This window comes from Simochromis diagramma, unplaced genomic scaffold (assembly GCF_900408965.1).
Source record: "Simochromis diagramma unplaced genomic scaffold, fSimDia1.1 OVJJ01000545.1, whole genome shotgun sequence".
Lineage (NCBI taxonomy): Eukaryota > Metazoa > Chordata > Actinopteri > Cichliformes > Cichlidae > Simochromis > Simochromis diagramma.
Window position 1 is genome coordinate 7,826,802 of NW_024387371.1, and position 27,377 is coordinate 7,854,178.

At 41.9% G+C, this 27,377-nt stretch overlaps 1 protein-coding gene across 3 annotated transcripts; it reads left to right on the forward strand.

The window, feature by feature from the left end:
* kiaa0513 (KIAA0513 ortholog) lies at positions 1 to 27,377 on the forward strand. Of its 3 annotated transcripts, none has more exons than XM_040007894.1 (13): positions 1 to 97; positions 8,482 to 9,051; positions 12,276 to 12,375; positions 15,966 to 16,039; positions 16,776 to 16,846; positions 17,569 to 17,776; positions 17,864 to 17,904; positions 18,030 to 18,102; positions 19,104 to 19,181; positions 19,489 to 19,518; positions 22,105 to 22,185; positions 23,453 to 23,547; positions 23,868 to 27,377. In XM_040007894.1, exons 2-13 carry the CDS (start codon positions 8,672 to 8,674, stop codon positions 23,915 to 23,917), a joined length of 1,281 nt encoding a protein of 426 aa, XP_039863828.1. In that variant the 5' UTR covers positions 1 to 97; positions 8,482 to 8,671; the 3' UTR covers positions 23,918 to 27,377. The 3 variants fall into 3 exon arrangements, with proteins under 3 accessions (XP_039863828.1, XP_039863829.1, XP_039863830.1); XM_040007895.1 differs by having other exon boundaries at positions 18,036 to 18,102; XM_040007896.1 differs by lacking the exon at positions 19,489 to 19,518.

Below are 27,377 nucleotides of genomic sequence, written 5' to 3' on the forward strand. Positions count from 1 at the left end.
CACTACAGAAAAAGAAGAAGACGCAGGAGCAAGAGATGAGCGACGCGTACGAGCAGCAGTGAGTTGCTTCTTCTCCGTCCAGCACCGGATGTTTCATGTACGTACAGCTTTTATTTACGTTGTCAGCTCATCAGATGTCACTTTACATGTTCCGGACTGCGTAATTTACGGGTCTTAAACGTTATTGTGCAGCGGGGTTTGTGGTCGCTCGAATGGCTCTGGGGGTCAAAGCGTATAGGGCTGCTGGACGCCGCAGCCGCTCTCGTTTGGATGTGTTCGGCTGCACTTGCAGACGAACCTCTCTGTGACTGACGTGGGGTTTCCCTGTTTGCCTTAAAATGGCTTGACGGTCAGCTTCTAGTCTTCCACGGAGCTCCCAGCCTTCCAGGAAACGTGTATGTTTGTTCAGCGCCGCTTCCTCGGAGCTGTCAGTCCGCCCGGGTCACCGATGATGAGGAGCTGGCGGTGCGAGCTCCTGCTTCCTTCGTGCCTTTAGAACTTTTCATATGTTAATGAACTCGTGACAGATTGTGATTGGAGAGTACTCGTACGCCAAACCTCGCTGAGAGCTGTTACGCTTTGAGTGAAGGCGGTGGATTTAAACCAAAACAGGGAGCATCGTTTTTAAGGATGTAGAGACACATTTATATTCGTCAGATGTGTCATCCAAATATAGGAATTTGGCATTTTTTACTATAATAATGAATATGGGAGTGTAGCTCACCTTTACTTTACTGTCAGGTTTACCAGCTTTTAATATCATTTTACTGATTTTTGCTTTTTCAGTTCAGATACTTTGTTTTTCTTTGCCAAGAAGAAAATCTATATTTTGATATATTGCAAAGACCCTTCAAGATTAGATGAAGAGCCCCAAACAATATGGCAGTTCCCTTATGAGCATTCACTTGGCAAGAGCAGGGAGGAAGAACTCCTTTTATATAAGCAAAGGCAAAGAGATCAGACAGAAGTTATTGACATGTAATAGTGTCAAGTAAATGTGGACTGAAAAGACGAGCGTGTGCAGTAAACTGTGAAAGATGTCCTTTGCGATTTTATAGAAAAAATGATGACCACACATGCAAAATATACTTACCTGTATTTTTTAAAATTTATTATGAATGTGTTGTGGAAGAAAAATTTAATAAATAACAAACACAAAAGGAAAAAAAAGCATCTTATCAGCATACATACTAGTTGGATTGGAAACAAACTCCTCTGCAGTTCGTTTGGAGCCACACCGAGATCACCTTCTCCGAGGCTCTCTGTGCGGTTGTTTTGCTCCACACCGCGATGACTGTGTTCACACCTGCATTCTTTTTAATAACCACTAGGGGGTCTCTTCTGAAGTCCACGAGGGGGGGAAAAGCCCATGAAAAGCCCAATACAACATGATGTTAGTTTTATCATGCAGTCAGGAAAAACGGTCTCCTTCACACTGAGACTTCTCACATGTGCCTATTTCCATCTTCCGTGTGGAACCACCACAGTGTGTGTGTGACAAAGATGGGGACTGTGCTTGGTGGTATCTGGAAGTCTGCACGGAGATGAACGTCCTGTCAGTTTTTACAGCATTCACTGCTCAGTTCTCCTCATCCGTGGGGCAGAAGTGTTTAGCTGCCTTTGTAAATGAAGCTTGCATCGCCGTGCTGCCCTCCAGCCTCTGCCTTCTGTCGTGAAGCACGAGGAAAGGGTTTATGCTATTTCTCAGAGATTGCGACTGATGTTCTTTCTAATTTACAATTCATTATGAGGAAATGGGAACGTTACACAAGGGAGTCATGTTTGGAAAATGAAGGAAGAGATCTGACGTGCTGGTATTAGTGTTGTACACAGTCCTGTTCTCTGTGGCCTCTGCATTGGATTTTTCTTACCACTATAAAAAAATCAAGTTGGTGGATGTTGTGGATGAGGTTTGAGAACATTATTTAGAGTTAATGTGTGGTGAGGAGATCCTATCTGGAGTGCAGGCCCCTCAGCTGAGATTCTACACCTTCACCAATCTGCCGTCACACACTTCTGCTTGTCATACATCCACTGAACACGTGACAGAAGCCTGTGAGCTTCAGCCGTCGCTCTCTGCCGCTGTAGTTCTGCTGTTAGATCATGTTTATATTGCACCATAAAACTCAGTTTTATACTGATGTTAAACTCTGATATATTGGCTGGGTAGCAGGATTTTATAAAGATGCATTTATTAGTGTTGTCAGTTATTCCAAACTGTCCCACACAGCTTCACTTCCCCCTTGTTTTAACACCCTGTAATTACACAAACAGCTCTTTCTGAGATCGTCTAATCTTATTTGCACCTCTGAAGATTCGAGTTTCTGACCCCACTGCTCCCACAGCACCCACTCCCTGCTGCCTCTTAAAGGTGCAATGCGTAAAATGCTATCACAGCATGGATCTGCACTAGGAAGTTCACCATCCACAATAGCATTATCTGATTTTATGAAGGTTCATTGCCCAGCCAACAGCTAAAACACCTCTGTTAGAAACAACTTTATTACTTCCTCATAAGATGGGCATCGGGAAGAGACTTTAGTCTTTCTGGTCTCTAAAACTGTGAGCTTTCCCGTGTACTCTCTTAGCTCTGGAGATGTTAATAACATAGTTTTAAATACTTGTAATAGCTGTCTGCTCTGTCATCATGCTGGCTGACCTGTTTGACAGGTTTGGATACATTCCATATACAGCATGGTAACTATTTAACTGTAATGAGTAGCATGTGATCTATACTGCAGCCAAATACCAGGGTGTTATACAGGCACTCATATGACCCAACATGAGTGACAGTCCACTCTGCAGCAAAGTGTTTACAGAGGTCAGGAAAGGCCTTGACCTCTGTAAACAGACATTAAGGCCTTTTTCCAATCACAACCATCGCCATCTGGTGGCGTCTGATGGGCTATAGTTTTCCCTCCACAAAGCTACATCCATCTTTTTTATCATCTTGATCTCTGACCGGTTGTGGGTTTTTGCTGGCTGTTGCATGCTGAAATCAGTCACAAAGAGGTGTACAGTGCTGCACCACAATCCTTCTTGTGATTGCTTTGGTCACTAGCAGGCTGCTGCCAGTAGACCCGGTGCAGGTTGTGGATATTCCAGTTTCCACTGCAGACTGCTTGGAATACAGTTACAGTACAAAACACTGTTTTCACTGCTTTGGAACATTGTGAAAGTTGTAAAATTAAATTATTTCACAATACCTGAGATACGAGGAAGGGTGTTACCGTAACAGGGTGGATGTCATCATGTAAAGAAAAGCAGGAAGGAGAAGTAGCCTCCTTCCCAAGTCTTTTCAGACTTTGTGTGTGTTCTAAAGGAAGATCCAGAAAATGCATTCACTGCTTTTGTTTTGGTAACTGAGACATCCCAGTAGGCACATTAATGGGGACACTGAATGTGTACCCTCTCAAATTGCAAAGGATTGTGGGTCAGGGAAGTCCCAAGTCGGGTATTGGTTCTCACCTGAATTAAAGACGAGCATTGTTCAGGAATGCCTCTGAGAACAGAAATGGATGAGTGGCCTGAGCCGGAGACCTTAAAGTCACCTTGCTTATGCGCTGAGCTGATGCTCTGTAATGCCGTGCTTGACATAGTGGAGAAAGCTGAGTTATTGGATTGCGTTTGGTGTTTTAGGCTCAGAAAGCCGGGGCGACAGAGATGGATGAACTGTGTCGAGGGTGCCTTGTTCGTTTTTGCTCAGCAGATTTTTTTTTTTTTGCAGACAAGTGTGTTGAATAATATTTCCTCGGGTGGAGTGGTTCGGGGGGAAGGTTGCGTAACGGCTCTGGCTTCCCTGTGTGAGTCGTGTAGCACACACTGAAAATGAGATGGGAGAAGGTCTTGCGATGCTGGTGTGGAGCCCCCGAGCTTCATAGTATCTTTCATCACGATTGAACCACCCTCCTCTGTGCATGCTACCTGGAGGGGCTGTGTGTGTGTTTGTGTGCACTTGGGTTCAGGGATTGCATGTCACTGTGTGTTTGTGTATTTTCAGGGAGAAGGAGGGGGGCTGGGAGCTCCCTTTCTGGTTCAGGGAAGCAAAAATCCTGCATCCTTTGCAGTCAGAGAGGAGTGTGATTTATAGAGTCCCTGACTGTGTGTGTGTGTGTGTGTGTGTGTGTGTGTGTGTGCATTTGTTGTGGCAGGACGGGGCACATTAATCAGGCCAAATGGCGTCACTGGCCAGCAGGTGATTGTACCGCTGCCATCCATCCTCAACAGGGAATCACGACTGCTGACTGAGGGGCTTTGCTGTTTTTTCGGGCATCTAAAAGAAGTTCTGCAGGGGAGAGATGTGACAAGCAACATTTCACACTATGAGCATCACAGGCACGACTGTTTAACTGTAGGACATATGCTCAGTAACCCATGCAAGATGTTTACCACTTAAACATGATCAGATGATTAAATTACAGCCAAAAACATGAAGGCCTGGATGACCTGTAAATCTATTTATTGTGGTTTAAGTTGCTTTCTCCGAGACAAGTCACGGTTAAACTGAAGGTTTCTGTTTCAGAAAAAGAAAGTTTTTTATGCCTGTAGTGACGAGGATGGTGTAGAAAGAAAGACAGAAACTGCATGGGCAGAAAAATGCACCTAATGTTCTGACCTGTTGGGATGTAAGCCGGAGACTTGCTGCTCTGGGTGTTAATGCCCATATGGTGTGGGCTCTAATTACAAAGCTATCAGCCACCCCATGTTGACAGATTCTAAAGGGGTCGTGCACAACCTCCTGAAATATTTGAAATACTGAAATAATCAGGGCAGCGAAAAGTGAGCTCACTGTCAGAAGATGAATACATCGAGTTTGGTTCACTGGCAACATGTTTAAAGATGGAGAATTTGTTAAGTGAAGAACAAAAGACTCCACTTAGCAAAGGTTCTGATGAGCAGCCTTTCTAAACCACTGCTAAAGATCCAAAATGAAGCCAAACTCTCGAGGTTTAGCTAAGAAATGATTTTACTGTGGGTAATGGAAAAAGTCCAATAAGCGATCCAAGTTGGAGTTTGGTGCTATGTGGAGGAAGACCAGCACGAGAGAGAATTACACCACTCTCTCTATTCAAAGCTGTAACAAGACATGGAGGCAGAAATAGCTGAAGTCTGTAGTTGAACACTGGCACCAGTTCAACCAGCAGGCCGTTCTTCATCTGCTCCATCTACTACTGCTTGAGAACCAAAGAAAACCCAAGGAGTGACCATTCTCCACAATCGCCTGACCCAACATCAGTGCAGACTGTTGAAGGCTCAAAAAGCCAAGCAGAGATCACCTTTGATCCAGTGACGTGTCTGTGGAAACCTCTACATCTACACTTCCACTGCAGGAAATCAATGGGAAAGGAAACGCAACACCTTTTTTTTTAAACGACAAAACCAACAACTGATAAGCCTTTTGTTGGCACAAGGCTTTAAAATAGTATGAAACACAATGGCTTACTGTCAAGCCTGTAATTGGCCTTTAGGTCTAAGAGATCTTTGTAAGCCATAACTCGAATAAAGGTAACACAATGACAATGAAAGGTCAAGTCTTACACTGAGTTATAACCAGAAGTCCAGTGTGTCAGATTAATCACAGGAAGGAACAAAACCAGGTTTAAACTTCACATAAGATGCTCACTTTTTCCAGTATTTTCCACGTTTAACCTTCAGAGGGTTTGAGTAAATAAAAGTACGACTCGAATGGAGACTTAGATTTGATTTGTTTTGCTGTAACGCAAATACATTTGTCATCAACATATCTTTGATTTATTTCTTTCCTGCTCTTACTCCTTAGGTGGGCGGGTCTTATTAGAGACTCCATCACCTAGCAACCACTCTTAAACCTAATCAAGCATGATGAAAATTAAATCAAATGAACAAAACTCAGTTTACAATCCCGAGTGAAAAGATAACGGTTGGTCACAGAAACAATAATACTGAGATTTGTTTGCAAAGGTAAATGAAGACCCATCCATCCATTTTCTTTACCACTTGTCCAGTTAAGTTACTCGATGGGATTTTAACTCTGTCAAAAATGATGCTGAACCCTGACCTAAACTCAGACTTGCACACCAAACCATGGCTGTTAGAGTGACAGCCAGACTGCGGACACATCAAAGAGCGCCCCCCGGTGTTTAGTTTTATTAGGCGAGGAAGCCGTGTCACCGGGGACGGCAGGTCCAGCCAGCGTCCTGCTCGGAGGAAACAATGTAAGTAAATGGCACAAGTTAAGCAGCGTCTGCAGGCCAAACGTTTGCTTTGTCTTTGGTGATGTGGGTGTTTAGGTACACATGAGTGTGTTTGTGCATCTCGAGTGTTTCACCCTCGGTCTTACTCACTAAACGCTGCATTATATAACCTCATCTTCAGAGCTGCATGACAAGCATTGGCCCAGGGGCTCTCTCTGTGTGTGTGTGTGTGTGTGTGTGTGTGTGTGTGTGTGTGTGTGTGTGTGTGTGTGTGTGTGTGTGTGTGTGTGTGTGAAGGATGCCAGCTGTTGCTGGGTGAAGAATCCTGGGAAGGCCGTTTGAGGAGTCAGCAGTGTGATGCTGTCCCATGACTGGGCATTTATTTCAAACCAGATGAAAGGTGTGTGTGACAGGAGATGTATAGCAGTGCAGTTTAAGATTTGTTTGCCTTTTTCTTTGTGGTTTTTAATCAATCATTTCAACTTCCTATTATTTGCACTGTAACATGATGAAAGAATAGATTCTAAAAATACAACACTGAGGTTTAGAGATGAACGGGGTGTGAGATTTCAAAGCAAGGACAACTGAACAGGATCTAAATGACAGTGTGGCGCTACAACATGCTGCTCGTTTTCTTTCGTGCTCTTTTTTTCCCTCTGAGAAGTGATCAGTAGATCTGTTTTGATGCATCCAGGTAAGGATCAGCTTTCTGAGATACAAAGATCTTCTTCTCCTTCTTTAAGCATCAGAGTCAGGGAGGACAAGCGTGTCCTATCAGGAGGTTTGTGGGGGTTTTTATGTCAGACCACAAAGCATACTTTGCTCTGCTCAGCTAACTCTGCCTGCAGAATGTGTGCGATCAGAAACAACAGGAAATTATATTCACTTTCACACCTTAAGCATTTAAATAAGAAGTGCCGTGTCACTGTAGGCACGTTTTATAGGCCTGGTGTTGAGTCAGATGTCACACTGGTTTTGTTTTATCATCTCAAATTTAGAAAGAAGTAAACTTGTATAGATTTATTTACGTAACATTTTGTTATTGGCGGTTAAATTTACACTTACAGCTACACAGCCTGTAATACCCTCTTTTCTTTTCATTACGGATGTTTTCACTTTTTCATAGCAGAAAAGGATTCTTAGACTGACCGTCGCAAAGTAAGGGTTGCAGTCGTTCTTGTAATTTGAGGTGTTTGTTTACTTTATTCTCTGACTTTGGCCTTTAAGGCAGCACCTCCACCCAACCACTCTTGCAAACCTGCACCAAGTCCTGCAGAAATGCTGCTTTAAGGACAAACTCGGGGGGGGAAATGTTAGTTCAAGGCTTTATAGCTAAACCAGGTTTAAATATATTTAAGGTGATCTAAATGAATTCAGGACTCTGATTTGCTTGTTCACTTTTTCTAAATGTTTCAAATCATCGTGATGTTGCTTTTTAATAAATATTGAACTGAATCTTTTAGATTCATCAACAAGGAAAAGACTTTCTGGCCAGAGACAAATCTCCATTAGGAGACAATGTAGTGGACTCGATAATCACATTAAATGAACTGAACTTGAAATGATCTGCAACAGGAGTGGCTGGAAATTCCTAAATCAGTAACTGAAAGGTTATTAGTAAAGCTTCAGAATGAGTAATGCCGATGTCTGTATACGGATCAATTTCACGTAAATGCTCTGAATTTGTACCTGGTCTGAAATTATATTACTGAGAACATTTGTAAAAGAAAAACTTCACCACATCAGCAACATGTGTTTTTTTTGTAACACATAGCATAATTTTTTATAAAGCATAAAACCCATGTATTAGGAGGATGCTTGTGCATAGACTGTATATAAAAGATGGACGTGGCTGTTGGTTTTGCAGTCTGCCTGCTGAGCCTTCAATGTTTTAGCTACTATGTGTCATTTCTTGGAGCTAGAAGTGACCATGTTTGGGCATGAGTGTGGATTGCTAAGCTAACAGCTAATGCTACCTAGCTTGGTGAACATACTGCATCCATATATTGAATGTAACACACAGACGCACATACTGGACACATTCACTGCAAACAAAATTATTCATGTGAGCGCTTTAAAATGGGAATCTGTAGGGACTGGCTCACTTTCAAAGATAGCCTCAAGTGGACGTAACAGGAACTGCAGCTTTTGGCCAAATATATTCCTTTGTTAATGGTATTTAACATTATCAAACCACGTGATCTTTGTTTGAATTGCAGGTCAAGCGTGTTTTTAAAATTATTATGTTCACACTGTCTATTTTAACATGGTGTAATATTGCTGATTTCTCTCTTTCATTGGTCCACAGATGCTTTGTGAGTTCACTCTGTGAGGGTCAGCACCCTCAGGGGTGGAATGATCTGCAGAATCCTAACCTAGCAAGGCCGGCGGCTTCAGTGGAAACCTAACTGGGACCAGCACTCTCATGTTCCTGCACAGCAGTAAATAGCTCTGTTTAACACCACTGTTGCACAGTCACAACGAAGAGGCTTTCCACCATGGAGGGTGTGGCAGTGGACAACCTAATAGACTTCGACCTACCGTCAGAGACCAAGACTCTCAACATAGATGGAGGGCAACACCAAGGACACACAGACATTTTCTCCCCAGAGCCAGCTTCTTCCACAGGAGTCCACCAGCTGCCAGAGCCCATGGCTCCAACCAAGCCCAACTCCCACCACCAGTCAGAGGAGGGAAACAACGACAGTGATGCTACAGAGTCGGCAGACAGTGAAAATGACATGGATCCGCCCTCTCATGAATGGGAACTAAGAAGGTCGTCGTCTTCGTCGGCTCACAGCGGGGAGGAAGCCGACGCCGAGACGGTGGAGAGGAGGCAGTTCATGAAGACGTATGTGGAGAAGGTGTTTCATGGAAAGTAAGGAGCAACATTTTGAACTGTTTTTGGTCTTTTGTGTTTGAGTGAGTCTTAAAAAAAGACAGCTCACATTTGTTTGATAAATGAGATTGTGAAGCATTAGAGCCACAGAAAAATGTTGTGTGTTCTCTGCAGGTGCTCCGGCTTCCTCACACATTCTAAAGGTTAATTAGTGATATGGATAATAGTGATAGCTGTGAATAACTGTCTGCTTCTCTGTGTTGGTAAATGATGGAGTAATCCCATAAGTTTTTGCAGAATGACAGAAAAATGATGCAAAGTTTTGAAATTGCACAAGTATGCACCGTCTGTACAGCGTCGGCATTCGTAAGAAAACATGCAACTTGAAAATTGTGGGGTTTTTAGGATGAATCAGTGGCATACTTGTTGCATCGTGTTTTGCAAATAGAAGAGGTCTGACTTACTGAAATGTCATTGACTTGAAACAGATCAGAGTTGTGCCATACATGTGGGAAATTACAAACAGGGATCCCTGGAAAAAACGGACAAAGATGAGAGAAACGATCATCCTGATATCCGCTGTTTGTTTCAGTCGTTCTTTGAGACTATTGAAACTTTCTGGGGGTTTTTGTCTTTTGCTGAAAGTGAACTGTCAGATCTGAACCACATGAAATCAGGAAGGCAGGGTGAGACGATCTGGGCTGAAATGCTTTGATCTCCACACAAAAGTGTGGGCTTTGAAAGCAACGTGAGTCATGTGAGGTTGCTGCGGACAGTGTTTACTGAAAAGGGCGTTGGATTAACTTGCATTGTTAAAATGTAAGTTAGTATGATGAAAAGGTGTTGGCCTTTCGCCTTTAGATTTTTGAAACTTGTTTTGTGATGATGAAAGAAAGAATGTGGAGAAGTCTGTAAGCCCTCTATGTCGATCGCGGAGACGAGTCTACCGTAGGCGTGACGGGTTTTATCTGATGTCGTCTGTACGTGTTTGTGTTTTAACAACAGATTTAGTGGATGTTTCTAACAGCCTGTCTTTATGAAACTAGAAATGTTGTGAAAATACATGCAGGAAGTTAATTACAGTACAGAAACTCCAAAGCGGGTCATAGAGGAGCTGACGGTCCAACAGCGCCTGCGAGAGATGTTGGCGAGCATTGTGTGGGTCTGGATGGAAGCCACCAAATTATCAACGCAGGGAAAGAGCTGTAGGGTGAAGGTGGCATCGACATTTACCAGAGTGCTAAATTCTGTCCAGGAAGCCAGATAAGGAAAAGATATCGTTGGTATTTGAACACAGAGGAGGTTACAAACTCCAACCAGGGTGTCTCAATGTAGCCATGGGCACGTTTATGTTAAAGCAGCAGTGTTTGCACTATATGATCACACACATGGGTGGTTCTGCTGTTATCACTCGAGCATATTTTAAGAAGTGAAGAAATTGAACAGTGGCCTCTGTGCTTAGCACGTGGCCTTGGTGCTCGTGCTTCATGGTTTACACACTGAGCCTCTCGTGACACTGCGGCAGGGTCACGGGGGTCACTGGTCTGCTGACGTAAGAAATCTAATGGAGTGAAATGTGAGGTTGGTCAAAGACACTTCTAAATATCAGGACAGCTTTGTATTTCATTGAACTTTGTTAGGTGTGTTTATTTTGACCCTCAAGCATTGACCACTGAGCTCTTTGCACATTGACCCACAGAGAGGTCACATGGTCACATGGTGACCTCTCTGTGGGTCAATGCCATAACGCATCTCATCCTAAAGTAAAAGCTTCTTGCCATTAGAACTCTGATTCAGCAGTTTGCCCTCTTTACCTTTGTCTGGGACGGTCCAGTCATCTCTCATTATCTTCATCACCCTCTTAGTGGATTTCTGATTGTCCTTTAACCCTTTAAAGCCGGTCTGAGCGGGCACGCTCCGTTTTGCGTAACTATTTTTAAATCCCTGTAGAACCGGAACCGCGTAAGCTAGCGCAATAATTTTTTTTGCATATGAAACCGGAGGAGTTGTACTTACATCCTAGACATCAGCTTGTCCTAGGTCACGCTTTCCTTCCACATATGGCTTTGCAAAAACTGCATAAAAAGCACTTGCAGGAACAAAAACATAATATTCCAGAAACACGCTTTGCCGATCCGATCAGCTGTTCAAAACACTTCCCACATTGAAACAGACATCAGCACAAACGATCGCATGTCCGCTATTACCTGCCCGAAACCGAAAGTGACGTCATTTTCACAGAAAATGTAGTTTTTTACTTGTAGGCCTTAAAAGCCTATACTGGTGTTTTTATAAGTCATGTTTGACTTTATGCTTTTCTGAATAGTTTCTGGGATGCTTAGAACTCAAATTGCACTGCTTTAAACAGTTTATTTTGATGCACATGCTGTTTCCTTTGCAAATTTGCATCATAGGATTGTTTTTCGTTTTTCCTGCAGTATATAAAAATTGGTGTGTCTCAAAAATAAAACTATGAAGACACTCAAAATAAATTTCCTGTTGTTGTAAACTATTTTTTGTATTTAAAGTTTTGAGGGATAAGCCTCTTAAATTTCTCCAAGTAGAAATTTATGTAAAAAAAAAAAAAAAAAAAAACGATTTTTAATTTTTTTGTAGTTTATTGCACTTTTTTGCAATTAATGTAATTACTATGGACTTAATGCATACATATTATTAAAATATGGGATATAACAGTTGTATTGATGTATAGCAACTTGAAATGCTCCCAAAAATGGCACTACAGCATGTAAAAATATAAAGTAAGCTCTGGCGGCCTTGGTTCTATGGTAGGTCTTAAAGGGTTAATGTAATAGTGAAAGGATTCGAGATATTTTGAGCCGCATCCTGTAGATGCTAATGCAGTAATGCATGACTAAGCGAGCTGTGCATCATGAAGGCAGACAGTAAATACACAAGATGAGTTTGAATGTTTTGCAGTATGCAGTTGGATATTTGCTGCCCTGCAATGCTGCTACTTTTTAGGTAATTTCACTACGTTGTTAAAGCCATGCTGTTTCACTGGGACAGCAGTGACATCTTTCACATTAAGCAATCTTCTGAAATCACCTGTAGAGCTGGCTGTTAGCTCAGTGATGTAAAATCAGTGATTGCCAGTCTTTTTTGTTTTTTACATCTTCGGCCTTTCTCTGTCGGTCAGTCCAAACTTCAGAACCATCTTCTTTGTATTTTTCAGATTTCTCTGTTTCATTTTCATCAAAGCAGACTTTAAAGTGTGTTTTCACAGCAGCCACATGTTTTCACAGAGAGGACTTTGACCAGGAGGAGAAGGCTCGTTTTGGAGAGTTGTGCAGTGGAGAGAATGGAAAAGGCAGGGAGTGGTTTGCCAAGTATGTCAGCGCTCAGGTAAGTCCGGAGAAACTCAAACGCTCCCTCGTTATACCCATTATACAATGGCAGGTCATTTCAAATTCAAATTCAAATTCAAATTTTATTTGTCACACACACAACCATACACAGTATGACATGAGGTGAAGTGCTGTGCAATGCAATGCCCGACCATTAAATGTCAGTGGTTTTACAGTATTTACAATTTACAGGTTATACAAAATTTACAGATTTAACTTAGAAATTTACAGTAAAAAAATGTGCAAATAGCAGAAAGAGATTATAAATTATAGGAAGTGTGCATGAAGAAAAACCAGAGTGCGTGTGGTGATGTGATGTGTGTGGGAGAGTCCAGTCCTACACCTGGTTCAGGGCCCGAATAGCCTGGGGGAAGAAGCTCCTCCTCATTCTCTCTGTTTTGGCCTTAAGGGAGCGGAAGCGCTTCCCAGACCTCAACAGTCAGAAGAGTCCATTGTTGGGATGGGAGAGGTCCATCATAATCTTCCTAGCTTTGGACTTGCACCGCTTGGTGTAGATGGACAGCAGGTCAGGGAGCTCTGATTGAATGATGCGTTCGGCCGAGCGCACCACTCTTTGCAGATCTCGTCTTCCTGCTTGGTGCTGTTCCCAAACCAGGTGCAGATGTTTGCCGTCAGGACACTCTCGATGGTGCAGGAGTAGAAGTTCTTGAGCACCTTCAGTGGCAGATGGACGTCTCTAAGTCTTCTGAGGAAGAAGAGACGCTGACGGGCTTTCTTAACCAGGGTGTTGATGTGACAGGACCATGACAGGTCCTGAGTGATGTGGACACCCAGGTATCGGAAACTGTCCACTCTCTCCACTGGCGTGCCACTGATGATGAGGGGCTTGTAATTCCTCTCCTGCTTTGTAGAGAAGTCCACGATCAGCTCTTTCCTGCTTTGTTCTCCTCAAAGCATCGAAATTCAAAACATCTTATACGTAAACATACACTCGCCCATCAAGACTGTTAACCAGACAGCTGTGCAGCGCACTTAACTGCTGAGTAAACATGTGTACTCGTGCAACATACCTTTGGAAATGTACGATTCTTCTGATGTGATTTATGCGAACATTTCAAGAAACAAGGACAGCAGCAAAAACAGAGCTGACCAACAACGAGCAAGCTAACGTCACATTGATGAAGAGCAGACGGCACTGCCTTTACAGATATGTTTGGCAACGTCTTAATTTCTAACTCCAGTTTATGTGGAAGCATTTATGATAAGGTGATATTAAAAAGTAGTTTCAGACTTTCTTTAAAAGCCGACCTGTGTCAGTGAGTCAGTCTTCCTCTCTTCTCAGTCGAGCCCGCTGCTCATTCATATCTAAGGCAATTTTGGAAACTATTAGAGACGTCACAAACTACGCATCTTAGAGGCATGAAGATAATTACCCACCATGTTAGCGGTGGTATTAAGTGACATTAAGAGTAAACCATGGCAGAATATACTGAGAAAATTACTGCTATGGAGCTGCAGTGTAGTCAGCTCCAAAGAGTTGGAGCTCTTTGACTGCTGCTGTCATTCGGACTTTTTGGAAAACAACTTTCCTCAGAGGTGGAAACTGTGCTGCTGCAGAGGATTTAAAAACAGCATTCGGTTTGTGATATTATTCTAAAGTGGCGCTGACTTCAAACATGTGTTTTTAGATGGTTTTTGTTACATTATTCTCCTTTTAATGACTGAAAGTACACACAGTCACATGTTGTTGCACATTGTTACGAGCCAGTTTAGTAGCCTCTGTGTCCTTTTTAAATTCTTTTGGTTTTTCCTTTTGCTGCTGTGTTGTACAAAAAGCGACCTTTCTGCTTTCTATTGTGCAAAAATGAGCTTTAAGGAACTCAAACAAAACACCCTGAAGGTTTCATTTCTGCACTGTGATGGAGTCATTTGGTGTAGAGACACAGGCATAACCAACATATGAGATTTGATTACTTATTTGTCAAATGAGAAGTTTGTAAAAGCCGTCTTCACTCTGGCAGCTGTTTTTAGCCATTCGGTGCAGTTTCTGCGCAGCCTCGGCTTCGTGCTTCTCTGCCTGGACTGTCAAACGTGTTTCTGAGCATCTGTGTGAGCTCCACGATGTCTCGAACTACTACTTCCTGCTTTTTTTCTGTCTCCCTCAGCTTGCCCTGCTGTCAGCTGATAGCTTTTCTCCGACCCTTTGGGCCTCCTCGGTCCTGTCGCTTCAGCCCTCCCGGAGCGTCAGTCGCAGTGTGTCACATTGAAGGTCTTGAGGTTTGCGGCTTCTGTCCGGTTCCGAGTCTTTTTCTTACTTGAGCGTTTGCTGCAGCTCCTGGATCTCAAGATGAAATTTGTTGTTTCCAAACTGAGCTCAGCTGAACACTCTTCTGACTCTGAGACCTTCTGCATGTTTTTCTTTTATTTCCTTGAAGACACTCTGCGACTCCCACAGCCTTCAGTTGATCATTTTCACTTTCTTTTTTGTCTCTCGGGAGTTCTCTGTCGAGATTCTCACCTCCCGTTTTGTCACTTTGAGCTCTGCTTCTCATTCACCTCTTTGAGTTCTTGGCAAAGTTCCTGAGCTTTAGTTATGGTGGTTCTTCAAGTCCTTGAGCTTTCTGCATCTCATCCTTCACGTCCTCAATATTAAGACACGTGCCACTTGTTCTGTCTTCTCAGCTGAGAAGACTCCTGGATATCCAGCTGAACGGCCTCGGCGTCTCTGGAAAGGCCCCTGATCCCCTCCTGATAAATGTTCCAGAGGCCGGCGTATCTCTGGGTTTGCTTTCTTAAACAAACAAAATTATACAAACGAGAACAAAGCATTGGAAACGGTTCATGGACTAAATGGTTAATCCAAACAATAATCAGCAGATTAAATGAAATAATTGGTTCCAGCCCGACGTGGTAGTCATCAAACACTTTAGAGTTGAGACACAGTGAAGGCTTTGTTTGCCAGTTGTAGCAAATTTCCATCAGAGTTCACTGAAGAAGTCATTTGCACTTCTTCTTCTTCTTCTTCTTTCTTACCTGTCTTTACATGCAGACAGGTGCCTGACTCCTAAATTACAGATGCTGCTGACCCGTCGGGTTTGTTTCGAGTCAAAAACAAACGAGTGTTCAAACAAATGATAAACTCATGTGTAGATTTTACACTGTGCATCCTCAGCTCCTTCTGGCCTTCTCGATGTTCTCACATCAACAGGAAACGGCTGAGCTGTGGCCGCAGAGATAAGTCTGTTGTTTTGTATTTGTTTTCCTCTTTCCACAAATTCTACCAGCAAACCCTGACCAACACCACCATCGTCTTTCTGACTCGTTTACTGTTTGCAACATTGAGCCCACTGGCTGTTACAGAGAGAAAAGTCTTTAAAAGCATCTCATGGGCTCATAGCTCAAGGCTCAGTCATTTCCTGCAAAGCCACACGCTGTGGTTTAATCAAGGAAGGAGGGAATCTGGTGAATACGGCATTAGCTGAAAAAGATGTGTTTTCGATTGTTTTCTTGTTTGTCGTGTGACGGGAAAACCATCACTCTGATGCATGTGAAGAAAGAAGCGCAGGTGTTATATTCTCCTGAAATGTTGTTTCCTTGCAGTGACATGTACTTGTACTGTGTTCACAGCGCTGCCACTCCAAATGTGTGAGCGAGGCCACCTTCTATAGACTCGTGCAGTCTTTTGCAGTTGTGCTATTTGAGTAAGTAAATACGGTCCAACTGTAACTTTTTTTTACTGTGAACTTGAGCCATCATGTTGAATAAGTGGTCATGTGACATAAGTTTTTAGCAGAGCTGGAATCAAAGCTGCGTCTTGCAAATGCTGCTGCAACTGAACCAAAGGTGGCGCTCGCGTTAGCTCGAGGTTTTTATTCTTCTATGTGCATTTTCAAGGTAATTTGAAGATTATTCAGTTGTTAATAATCAGTCGCAGATTACATGAAAGATCAGATAAATCTGTCAAGAACATTACATTCTGACATTAAAAGGAACTTTAAGTAAATACGGTAATATTAGAAAATTGAACTGTGCCACAAAACAAAAAGAAGTAAAAACTTTGCAGTAATGTGCAGAAAGAGCTGCTCCTCTTTTCTTTACTGTTAACTTCCAACGAGTCCGACCTTATTGGGATCATTAAAGTGTTGTTGAGCAATAATTCTCCAGGATCTTTGAAGATTTTCTGCATGAACATGACCTCAAACACACACCCAAGGCAGTAAATGCATCTTCATTTGTTTACCTCTCCAACAAGTTTCAGAAAATTCAGCATTGAGTGGTTTTTGCTTAAATTCCACAGAAACAGACAAAGGGTGCTAAAAATATACTTCTGCATACTTTACATAATATTTAATTCATATATTTTCCACCAAAGTCATTGTTTCATAGGATCACATCTGAAGAAATGCTGTGTTTTCTTGTTTTGTTTTTCTGTTGCAGGTGTTACCAGATGGACGACTACAGCCCGGCAAAAAACCTCATGACCATGTGCTTCACTTATTATTACGTTGGTAAGATCAGCTGAAGTTCTTGAAAACAGTCTGTACGCCACCTCAGAGCAACTGTAAGGTGTTGCTTTTTAAGAGAAACGCTGCTGAGCCTCTGCAGCCCAAATTAAAGGCTTTTCTTTTCCAACTTTTAGCTGCAAAAGTGCAAAAGACCGACATCTGTGTTTGTGTCTGTTTTATAAAAACAAGACACCTCAGTGCTGATTCAGGGAATGTTACCAGCAGGGTTTGGCTCTGTGGTTTCTCTTGCAGCAGCATCACAAATAAAGGTAGTGTTTGTGCTTATGCAAGCAGGAAGCACTGAGTGATTAGTACACCACTGTGACACAGTGCATTGCATCAGCGAGTCTGCAGGCACGTCTGCTAAGTTAAATATTTTTTTCTGCTTATAACAACTTGCACTCCGGCGCAAAGTGACACACAAAGGTCTGCTGCAGACTGCAGAGAGCCCTGATTTAACACAGAGTAACAGCATGTTTCCACTTTTGTGTTGTGAACACAATCTTACAGACTAATGACTGTTTTTGTTTCCGTCTCACTGCGTTGCTGCTGGGCTAAAGTGAAGCATTCACTTCATTAAATCTCACACGGGCCTATTTTTTTTTAAGTACTTCAGTGAACACCTGTGAAAATAACCCCCCACCTCAGACGGTGCAAAGCAGGTAGCTGCTGGGAGATGTTGTTAGGCAACGTTAGCACTCAGCATTTTGAGCTTTTCTTCTCAGGAAAGTCTCAGCCATCTCCCTCGGAGCTGTTGGATCGCGGTGGTGCTCCAGCTGGTCTGGACTCTTATCTCAACAAGGCTAACACCTGGCTGTCAGGGAAGAAGGACGCTGCCGAGCGCCTCCTTAAACACACGTCCAAGACTGACGTCAAAGGCTTCTTTGGGGGCCTGGAGAGCAAGCTGAGAAGCTCAGTGGCTCCCAAGTCTGAGTGAGCATCTGCACCTCCCCCTTTGAGTCTGTTTATTAACACTTTCGCTTGTCACTGTATTCCTCACTCTTACAATCTGTTTTGCAGTGATGGGGAAAATCCGGGGGAGACGAAGCCTAAATCACCAGGTATCGTAGCTCAGAAATCATTTTTTATTTCACTTCGCTGCTCCAGTGCTCTTACTTTTTTAAAGAATGTTCTAGAAACAAACCTGAGTCCATCGCTGCCTGTTATATTTCATCATCCTCTTCAGTGTCAGGCGCTCCAGAGGAAAAGAAAGGGGAAAAGGTGTACCTGTACACTCACCTGAAGCAGCAACCTATCTGGTAAGAATCACGTCATGTGAGGAAGAAACTTTTCACGGGACTCAATTAAGGGAAAACTAGAATACACTGAGTTCTGTAGCAGCCAGGTGATGCTAATCAAATGCACCTGATGAACTGATCATCAGCACGTGTGAGCACCTCTATAAAAGCAGAGGTTTGGGTGGTTTGCTGGTCGGGAACGTCAGGAAATTCACCCCAAAGAATGACCGTGTGTCGCTCAGAGAAAATGCAAAAAGCCTAAAGCTCCATAGTTAGCATGTTTAATGTTAAAGTTCTTGACAGTACCGGCCGTCCTCTGGAGTCAGATGTGAGGCCGTCTGTGCTACAGCTAAAGCTCGACCCAAACTGCGTCATGAAACAGGACAATGATCCCACGCACAAAACCTCATTTCCAACAAAACAACTGAAAAAGGAAAGAATGACGATGCTGCAGTGGTCCAGACCTCAGCGGGACCTTCAGAGAGCTGTGCACAAATGAACGCTGCGGAAAAGTGCGCCAAAATAATGAATCTCTGAGTTTGTCACAGAGTCCAGTGAAAACTGTATAAATGAAAAATGTGGTAAGTGTATTATGGCATAAACTATATGACATTAGGAGATGAAAAACAACATTAATTCACAGTCATTGTTCAAAATGTCATAATGTGACCATATAACATAAATTGTTACATTTGTAAAAATTTAACAATATTGAACTGAAAGTGATGAGAAACAAAAGTAACATTTTAAATCAGTGGCACGACGCAAAAAGGAGCTCTGTTCGGTTTACTGCTTAATTTCAAAAAGCAGCTTTTACACATTGTTGCCCCCCACCCCCCCCACCCCAATTTCACTGAGTCATTACCGGTGCGTTGGGAACTGCAGATGTTAGAAATGGTTGGCATTGCAGTATGAATCATACCAGAGCCTCTTTGTGCCTGGAGAGGTGACGGTTATTTCTGGCTGTTTGGTGAAGCGGTGGAGGCGTGAAGCCTGAAACGTGTCCATGTTCTGTCTGTCAGGCACACGCTGAGATTTTGGAACGCCGCCTTTTTTGATGCTGTCCATTGTGAGAGGAAGAAAAGATCTCCGACCACGAGGTGAGTCTGTTTAATACTAGCTAGCTTCGTGTAAATGATGGAAATATGAATCTCTAGAGTTTAAAGGAGCACCTATTGCTTTGTCACTTCCTGTCTAAATGAAATATTTGCTACTGTTGCCTCTAGCCCCCTCTTCACCTGTTTTCGCCTTTTCTCTCCTCTCTCTTCTTTCTCCTCCTTTCCTTCCTCTGTTTTCTCCACCTGTCTGCTCTCCTCTCCTTCTTCTTCTCTAAAAGCTGCTATTGTTCTCTCTTTTTCTGCATGCTGACTTTAACCCTTTGTCTCCTTGTGCCTTGCTGCCGGGCAGGGGAACGCAGGATGAAGAGAAAGATGTGAGGTCTGTCCCTCTGTTTGTCCAAAAAAAAACAAAACAAGCAAAGATCAAAGTTTAGGTGGAGGAGAAGGCAAAGGGCAGATCTTCATGAGGACTAAACCTGAAGGGGACAGAGAGCTTTGAGAATGTCAATGTGAATGACATAGGTCTTTACATAGGTCTCTGCTGCTGCCATACTGCACTTTGCATGGTACATACCACTTCCTGCTAATATACAAAACAGACGCCAAACTACACTCAGGGGGCCACTTTATTAGGGATACCTTGTTAGTAGCAGGTCGGGCCTCTGTTGAGCTGCCGTAATTCTTCATGGAAGAGATTTTGTGCATGTTGACACGTTAGCATCACAGAGTTGCTGCAGTGATGTGAATCTCCTGTTCCACCACGTCCCGAAGGCGCTCTGCTGGACTGAGGTCTGCCTGCTTTATAGCTTCCTTGCTAGCTAAAAGTCAAGTACTTTTCCCCTGCTGTTTGCTGTCCTTGGTATTGAAAGTTACCCCCCCCCCCCCCCCTTCAGTCTTTGTAGCTTAAAGTTTAGAGCAGAAAAAACAGCAGTGCCCATTTTCTCTATATTAATGCTTCCTTTTGCTTTGGTGTTGTCTCTCTTTACGTTATTTGTGGTTGATTCACTGTCAGCGAAGCTAAGCTATCCCCTTAAGTTGAAATAGGGACCTTAAAATCCACGTTCTTCTGATTGGCCAAGGTCAGGAAGCCTGCTGAGGAGCAGCTTGTGGGAACCACCTCATCTGGTTAATAATGCAAAGGAACTGTGAACTCACTGAGTAGCTTCATTTCTCATAGGAAGCGGTGACTTCACAAATCCATCCATGTCTTGGATGGATGAGTATGAACGCTGACAGCTCAAACATCCACAGCAACAAAAATGACTTCTGTGTCACGAGTATTACAACCATTAACAGTCTTTACCCCCAGCCGTAAAAGGCTGCTGCAGTATTGTTGTCACACCACCGGGCGGTGGGCGGTGTGGACACCCGACATTGTGAACTTTACAGCTTTTTAAAATGCGTCACTGATTTGTGCCAGACCGATTACTATGGTGACACTCTGACTCCATAGTCACCAAAACAGACGACCTCCAATTTCACTGCACGACAGCCGTGCTCGCCAGATGTTCTGATGGGTGAATAAAGATGGAAGTCTGTAGGAATCTGTGCTAAAAACCCCAAAAATGTCCGATGGATGTCAGAACTTGAGTCTCGAGGTCTGGCAGTCGCCCCGGGTCTGATTTGTCACATGTGCTCCGGTGAACCGTGAGAGGAGATCCTCTGTTAGTGATGACCAGAGAGTAATGTGAGGCTGTGCTATGTGGATATCTGCATAATCAGAGCACGGTGAGACGAGATGTTGCATTGCTTGTGAAGATAATTTTTTTTCTTCTTTCTTTCTTCGACGTCTGTTGGCATGTCGGGGCTGTCGGGCGCAGCTCTGTCACGCTGCAGTTGAAGTGATTTTTGTGCCTACCTCTGACGAGCATCACACCCACAGTTAATATCCGGAATGTGCAAAGAGGGCTTGTATAATGTCTGGGATGGTATTTATAGATGGCAGCAGATCCACTGCAGTCTGGAGATGCTCTCTGCCTCTTCACAGCTCACTGCATGTTCAAACCATTAATCTGCTTGCATTTTTTTTTCCTCTGACTCCATCTGCATGTTCCCCTCTCCTGCCTTTTTTAAAAATCAGTGTGTGTGCTTGCTTTTGTACTTACACTGCAGACTGGTTACATCTAAATATAGACGTGCAAAAATAAGAATTAAAAATGTAAAAAATGTAACATGTTTGATCTTCTTTCATTTCTGCCTTGACAAATATATAACGAATGATATTAGCAATGGATATAATAATAAGTGCATAAAAAATATTCACACATAGCCGTCTGTGTGTGACAGAAGTCATGAATATCATTTTCAACTTATAGTTCTGATTTTGTTTTTCCAGGACAGACTCTGATAAGATTTCATTATTCGGGGAGTTTGTGGCGTGTTGCTTCAAAGACAGATGACGGCATGTTTTCTTCTTTTTCAAGCGTTATAAAAGATTTAATTCAAATTCAGGACAAATGAGTCAAAACTGTCAAATGTAAATTATAAGAGACAAACGGAGCACACAGCTATGTAAAGCTGCATCATCAACATAACAACATAGACGAGAAAATGAACATGGACTCACATCAAAGACCTCAGACAATAATAATCTGGAAACATTTCCAGATTCATAAATATTTGTTTTGCAGCAGTAAAGTCCAAATCAGTGCTTTTCATGTGTTGACAATGATGATTCTTTGTGAATGAATCATTTGTTGTTGTCTTTTCGCTGATGGCTGGTTATTGTGCTCTTTCGTGTCTTATATGTGTAATGAAATGAAAGTGACAGTCACAGGGTTGGATGTCATGCTTGTTTGGTTTTTCTTGGCTTTTCACAATATAGTTTAAAAAAATCACAATGTTCTGTGTAAAGAAACCTTGCTGGATGCGATATTTGTGTGACACCCACCCCTGACCTGTTCCTGTGGACGAGCTGAAGGTCGAGTGGAACTGAAGTCTGACTGCGACTGTGTTTTTGCTGCAGGGAGAAGTGGTGTCACATGACTGATGAGGAGAAGAAGGACAGCTACAAAATCGATGAGAACATCGCCTTTGGCCAGCTGGGGTAACTAAAACACCTCCGTGATTTCCACGTAGTAATAGAAAGAAATCCTAACAAGGAGCGCGAACGCCCACCAGGGCAGCTCGCTCTCTGGGCAATATTTACTTTAAAGGGAATAGTATTTTATTTTCTGTATATTCATTTTTTTAAACATACTTTAAGAAGTTTGCAGTGCAGTAAAATCAGATGGTGCAGACCGAATGACAAACCAAAACATGAGCTCCTAGGTGGAGGTAATAAAATGGTAACAAAACACAGGTGATGAGATAATAAGTGGTAATTAATAAAATAACCTGAACATCTTTTTAGTGTCTCAAACAACAAATACTTTATTACATAGATGGTTTCAGTCACCTTTCTGTTGTTCATGTGGGCGCACAGTAGCACCTCACGTGTAGATACATGACTAATGCTCATAACTTCTGAACCTCTACAATAAGCTTAAATCACACTTTTGTAGTGTATGTAAAAAAAAAAAAATTACATTAAATGTAGCTATGCCGCCTTTTTTTTGCCTTTTTTTTTGTAACGTTCTCCTGGCATTGGTCAAACCCTGACTCATCCGTCAGACTGAGAAGTGTTTTCCACGTTTACAACACTCATGTGAGGCTCACTGCTCAGCCATGAAGCTCCCGGCACACGTTTTAAGCACTGATGTTAATGCAGATTATGTTCTTCAGCACTCAGATCCCCCCCTCAGTAACTTTACATGACGTGACGACTGGTGGCCGAGCGGCTGTGGTTCCTAAATGCTTCCGCTTTGCAGTAACATCATTTACAGCTGATCGTGAAACGTGTGCATGGCAGAAATTTCACAAACTGACTTGTTGCATCAGTGGTAACAGTGGTGTTACAGAGCCACGCACGTGTTGCAATGTCTGTTAATGCAGACAGTTTTGCAGATTAAATGTTATACTGATTAAATACAGATTAAAAGGTGGGGCCCATTACTTTAGTCCTGCATAAGTCCACAGTCATGAAAATGATTAATAAAAGGCGATAGGTGGCTACAAAACCTCTGCAGCTGGGCGTATTGGTGTGTCCCAATAGCAGATTTTTGTTTCGCCATTATCATGTATACCATAATATTACATGTGTAATCTATGATATCTGTAATGCTGTTACTGAGTTGTTTCAGTCGTATAGTTACTGTAAAACACGGTTATTGTGACAACCCTGAGGATGTGCCAACGACTGCACAATATTTGTTGTGTGTTTGTGATATTTTCCTCTTGTACTGAGACGATGTTGGTGCTGTGTGTATTTTCAGGACATTCACTCACAACATGCTGGCGTTTGGTCTGAGTAGGAAGCTCTGCAATGACTTCCTGAAGAAGCAGGCAGTTATTGGGAACCTGAATGAAGGTAAAGGACGAAGTAGCCTTGGATTGGTCCAGTTTTCTTGTATTCATGGATCAATGTTTTCATATATAAGGATAATAAAAGGCAGTTATTTAAAAGTTGAAATTATCATTTAAAAATTCAAGATAAGGATTTTTTTTCTGTTGTCTTCTGGTAGAAACTTTTGACATTCAGTAATCAGAAAATACCCAAATGCCATCTCATATTTTTATTTTCATTGTATGCACAGCTGGTCTGTCGGTGATCATAAACTGTGTGTAAATAATTAAAAAGTGGCTCCTTTACGTGTGGAAGAACAACGCATGTATTTTGTCCCTCTGCAGAACAGTACAAGCTGCTGACTGAGCACATAGAGCGAATGGCAGCAGAGTGAGTTTGAGAGTGACTGGCTGCATCTCAAAGCCTCCACGTGACAATCTGACAGCACACAGCAACACATCAGCCGTTTCCTTCCAGCTCCACGTCGCTCTATCCGACTCTCTGGCTCTTTTTTTCTTTTTTTTAATTTCCTGCTGCTTTTGTGTGGTGCGCTGCTGAAAAACAACACGACCTGCTGTACTGAGCTGTGCCATACCTGTAGCAAAACCCTTCCATCTGCACCGTGTGCTGGATCAGCAATAATAAGGCCATCGTTACTTTAATATTTATAATAGTCATGTGTCTGTGACCTGGTAGATCTGTCCGTGACGTTAACTAAAGGAATAAACCATCCAGTATAAGCCTCGAACAGCCTCAGATACACTGGATTTATGTATTACACCAGTGACGTGTATGTTACGTATCCTATATGCTGTTTATTCTGTGTTTCTCAGTGACCATATTTATTATAGGAAGAAGTCAAGCAACCTGTCTATCAGCATTAATGGCAATAAGAATTCATTGTGCTTTAATCTGCTGTTCAGGTGGCTTTAGGTCAGTTTTTATTCCTCGAAACTTTATTGTGCATTTTTTTTCTGTAAATACACAAAAACTGTTTCATAAAATTTACATTTAAGCAAAACTTTATTGCAATATTTTCCCATGCATTCTCTTTAGGGCAGTGCGCACAAAGATGCTACACGCAACAATTAACACTGCAAACCAATAACTCGGTTTTAGTAAACGGGGTCGCTTCACTTAGCATTTGGCTAAAAAGCTAACTTTTGGATCTGCTAGCACATCTTTTGTTCTTCTTATTGTAACACAAAAGAGCTAACCTGGCTTAGATTATAGGTGACATCATCAATCAACAACTATATTTTTCTTTAAAACGACAATGTTTTCAATTTTTGCAATGAAATAAGCATAAATGATATAACTTCCTAAAGAAGCTGCACAGGCATCCGCTTCCTTTATGTCACGCTAGCTCGAGCAGCAGTTACAGACGGTGGTAACAACCACAGTTACAACCTTACTCAATGAATCCATTCTCAAAGCTGTAAATTAAATATGAAGTCGCAACAACAGCAATGATTGGGTTATGATTGGGTTAACTTAGCTACAGAAAGGAGAAACAGAAGCCTGCTGTTGACCAAACATGGCAAACCGCCTTCCAGCTCCTCTCCTCAGCTCACTGAAGATCATATCAAGTTATTTATCGATGCGAAAAGGTCGATATAACAATGATTTGTGGCTTTATGCTAAGCTAACCATCTTTTGCCTCTAATTTATGTGAAATGATTATTTAATCCTTTTGTTTTTCACTTCAAGATTCACACATTTGCAATTCAGAGATGCTGATTTTATTTATCTATTTATTTTGTTTTACTGTTATTATTACTGTAACTGTGGGACTCCTTATCTTTCCAAAGTGCCTTCTGTCCATATCAGCATCCTTTTCCTTATCCTGTTATTCTACCCTCACTCAGCTGACCAAACATTCGTACCCGCTCCTCTGCTGTGGCTGTTTGTGTCTTCAGTGATGGACATGTGTTGTGGTCTGTTTCCATGTGGCTGTAATGTAACATTAATATCATTTAAGCATGTTGCCTGTTTCTGGTGCATGTGCGTCCATATGACATTTGTATTACTTTAGTCTGCCACTGTGGGGCAGCATTGTCTGCACTTCTCAGTGGGAGAATTTAAACAGGAATATATGAAGGTTTTAAAGTCAGGCTGACACATTCAGGCGGGATGAATCCCATTTTTGTCCAATAGTGAAGTTATTATGTATATATTGCATATTTCTCTGTATGCTGTTGTTGTTTAATTGTAAATGTATAAATCATAGATGTAATTGTGAACCTTGACCTTAGTCTGACTGTAATGTGACCCTGAAGTGCCCCCTTGGACATCCCAGCTGTGTTCATGTGTGCAGATACTGATGTTGTTGTTAAATGTGAATCATTCGTTCATAGCAATCTTGATCAACGTGCATAACTGACGTCTTTGCAAATCATCCAAACCCATTTTTCCCCACGTTCTTAGACTGTGTGCACACTGACTTAACCATTGTGCTTGTCCCCATGTTCCAGCTTTAAATGCTCTGATTTTTAATATTACCCTTTGGTTGTGCTTCTTAGCCAAGCATGAGCAATTTGCACTACACTTATTCTAACATATCCCTCTATAGACAAATTCAGGTGTAAGTGAAGGTACAGAGCCCCAAACTGTTCAGTGGTAAGTGAATTTAAAAAAACTTATAAAGTGAATAAACTGTGTAAGTGATATAAATGAACCAATAAATGTTTATGTAATTTTAAAAAATGAAGGTGACTTTATTTCATAATATTATTTTTTGGCTATGTTGTTAGATTTTTGTTTAAACACCATAAAAATATAATTAGAAATTAAAGAGTGGAATTGTAAACTGATATGAAATGTATTATATTGAAATTAGAACGGTTACTATGGAAACTTTCTGCCAACGGAAAAAATGTAAGTTGAAAAAAAATTGCCAGAAAATTTGTCAAAACTTTCAGTCGTTTTCTTAACTTGAATTTTTGACATTATTTGAAATTCTATCACATGTAACTTGTGTGAAGTCACAATTTTGAGACACTTGCCCAATTTTTTTTTAATTGACAGCAAATTTCTCTAGTGAGTTTTAAGCTTCTATATATTACGCTAAATAAATAAAATACAAATGAATTTTTTAATTATAAAAATAATATCTCGCTTGAAATAAAACCATATTACGGGGGGGGGTGGACTACAACGCTAAATAATTTAAAAAAAACTAAGTTACTGAGTCAGAACAATTTAATTGGTTTAATGTACATAAAAAGTTACACAAGTAATTTTTTAAAATTTCTACATGTTCCAAATAGCGTCCATTATCAGGAAAAAGCAAAGCAATCTTCCCGCTTTTATTCCCGCAACTCAAACTTTTACTGTACCGATTCAGCTGTTACACAATCAGACGCTTCCACTTTTAGTTTGTTTGTGTGATTGCAACGCAGTAAATCAGTGAGCCTGGGTCATTTTAGCTGGAATCAGTGTCTCAGTTGAAAGTTATTCCACGTAATGTTCATCAAAGCTACATTTGCTAATATGTTACAAGGTTTCTGAGGAGTGCTTTTCCACTGAACAACCTCCAAAGTCACAGACGACCTTCATCTGTCAGAGGCACAGCTGACCATCATTAACCCAAACATCTTTGCTTTCATCCTCACTGTAAATACCCTCCACCCCCACCCGCGCGGTAATGGATGCTTGTAGTTCAACACCCATTTTAGCTGCCAGGCTCATCTGTACTCTCAGCTCCTTCTGAATAAACCTATATTTGCTCTGCATGGCTGGTGCCCTCGTCCTCTCTACATCCAGCGTGTCTGCTGTGAAATGTTGAAGATGAACTTTGTGTAGTGTAAACCGTGTGAAATCATTAAAGTATTCTTACATTGTTGTGGCGTGAA

Excerpts from the sequence above, each read along its gene's own strand:
- kiaa0513 (XM_040007894.1), top strand. The coding sequence starts at position 8,672 with ATGGAGGGTGTGGCAGTGGACAACCTAATAGACTTCGACCTACCGTCA. Across the intron at positions 16,040-16,775 it reads TTTGCAGTTGTGCTATTTGA|GTGTTACCAGATGGACGACT; the intron begins GTAAGTAAATAC and ends TTTCTGTTGCAG. Across the intron at positions 17,777-17,863 it reads TCAGTGGCTCCCAAGTCTGA|TGATGGGGAAAATCCGGGGG; the intron begins GTGAGCATCTGC and ends TCTGTTTTGCAG.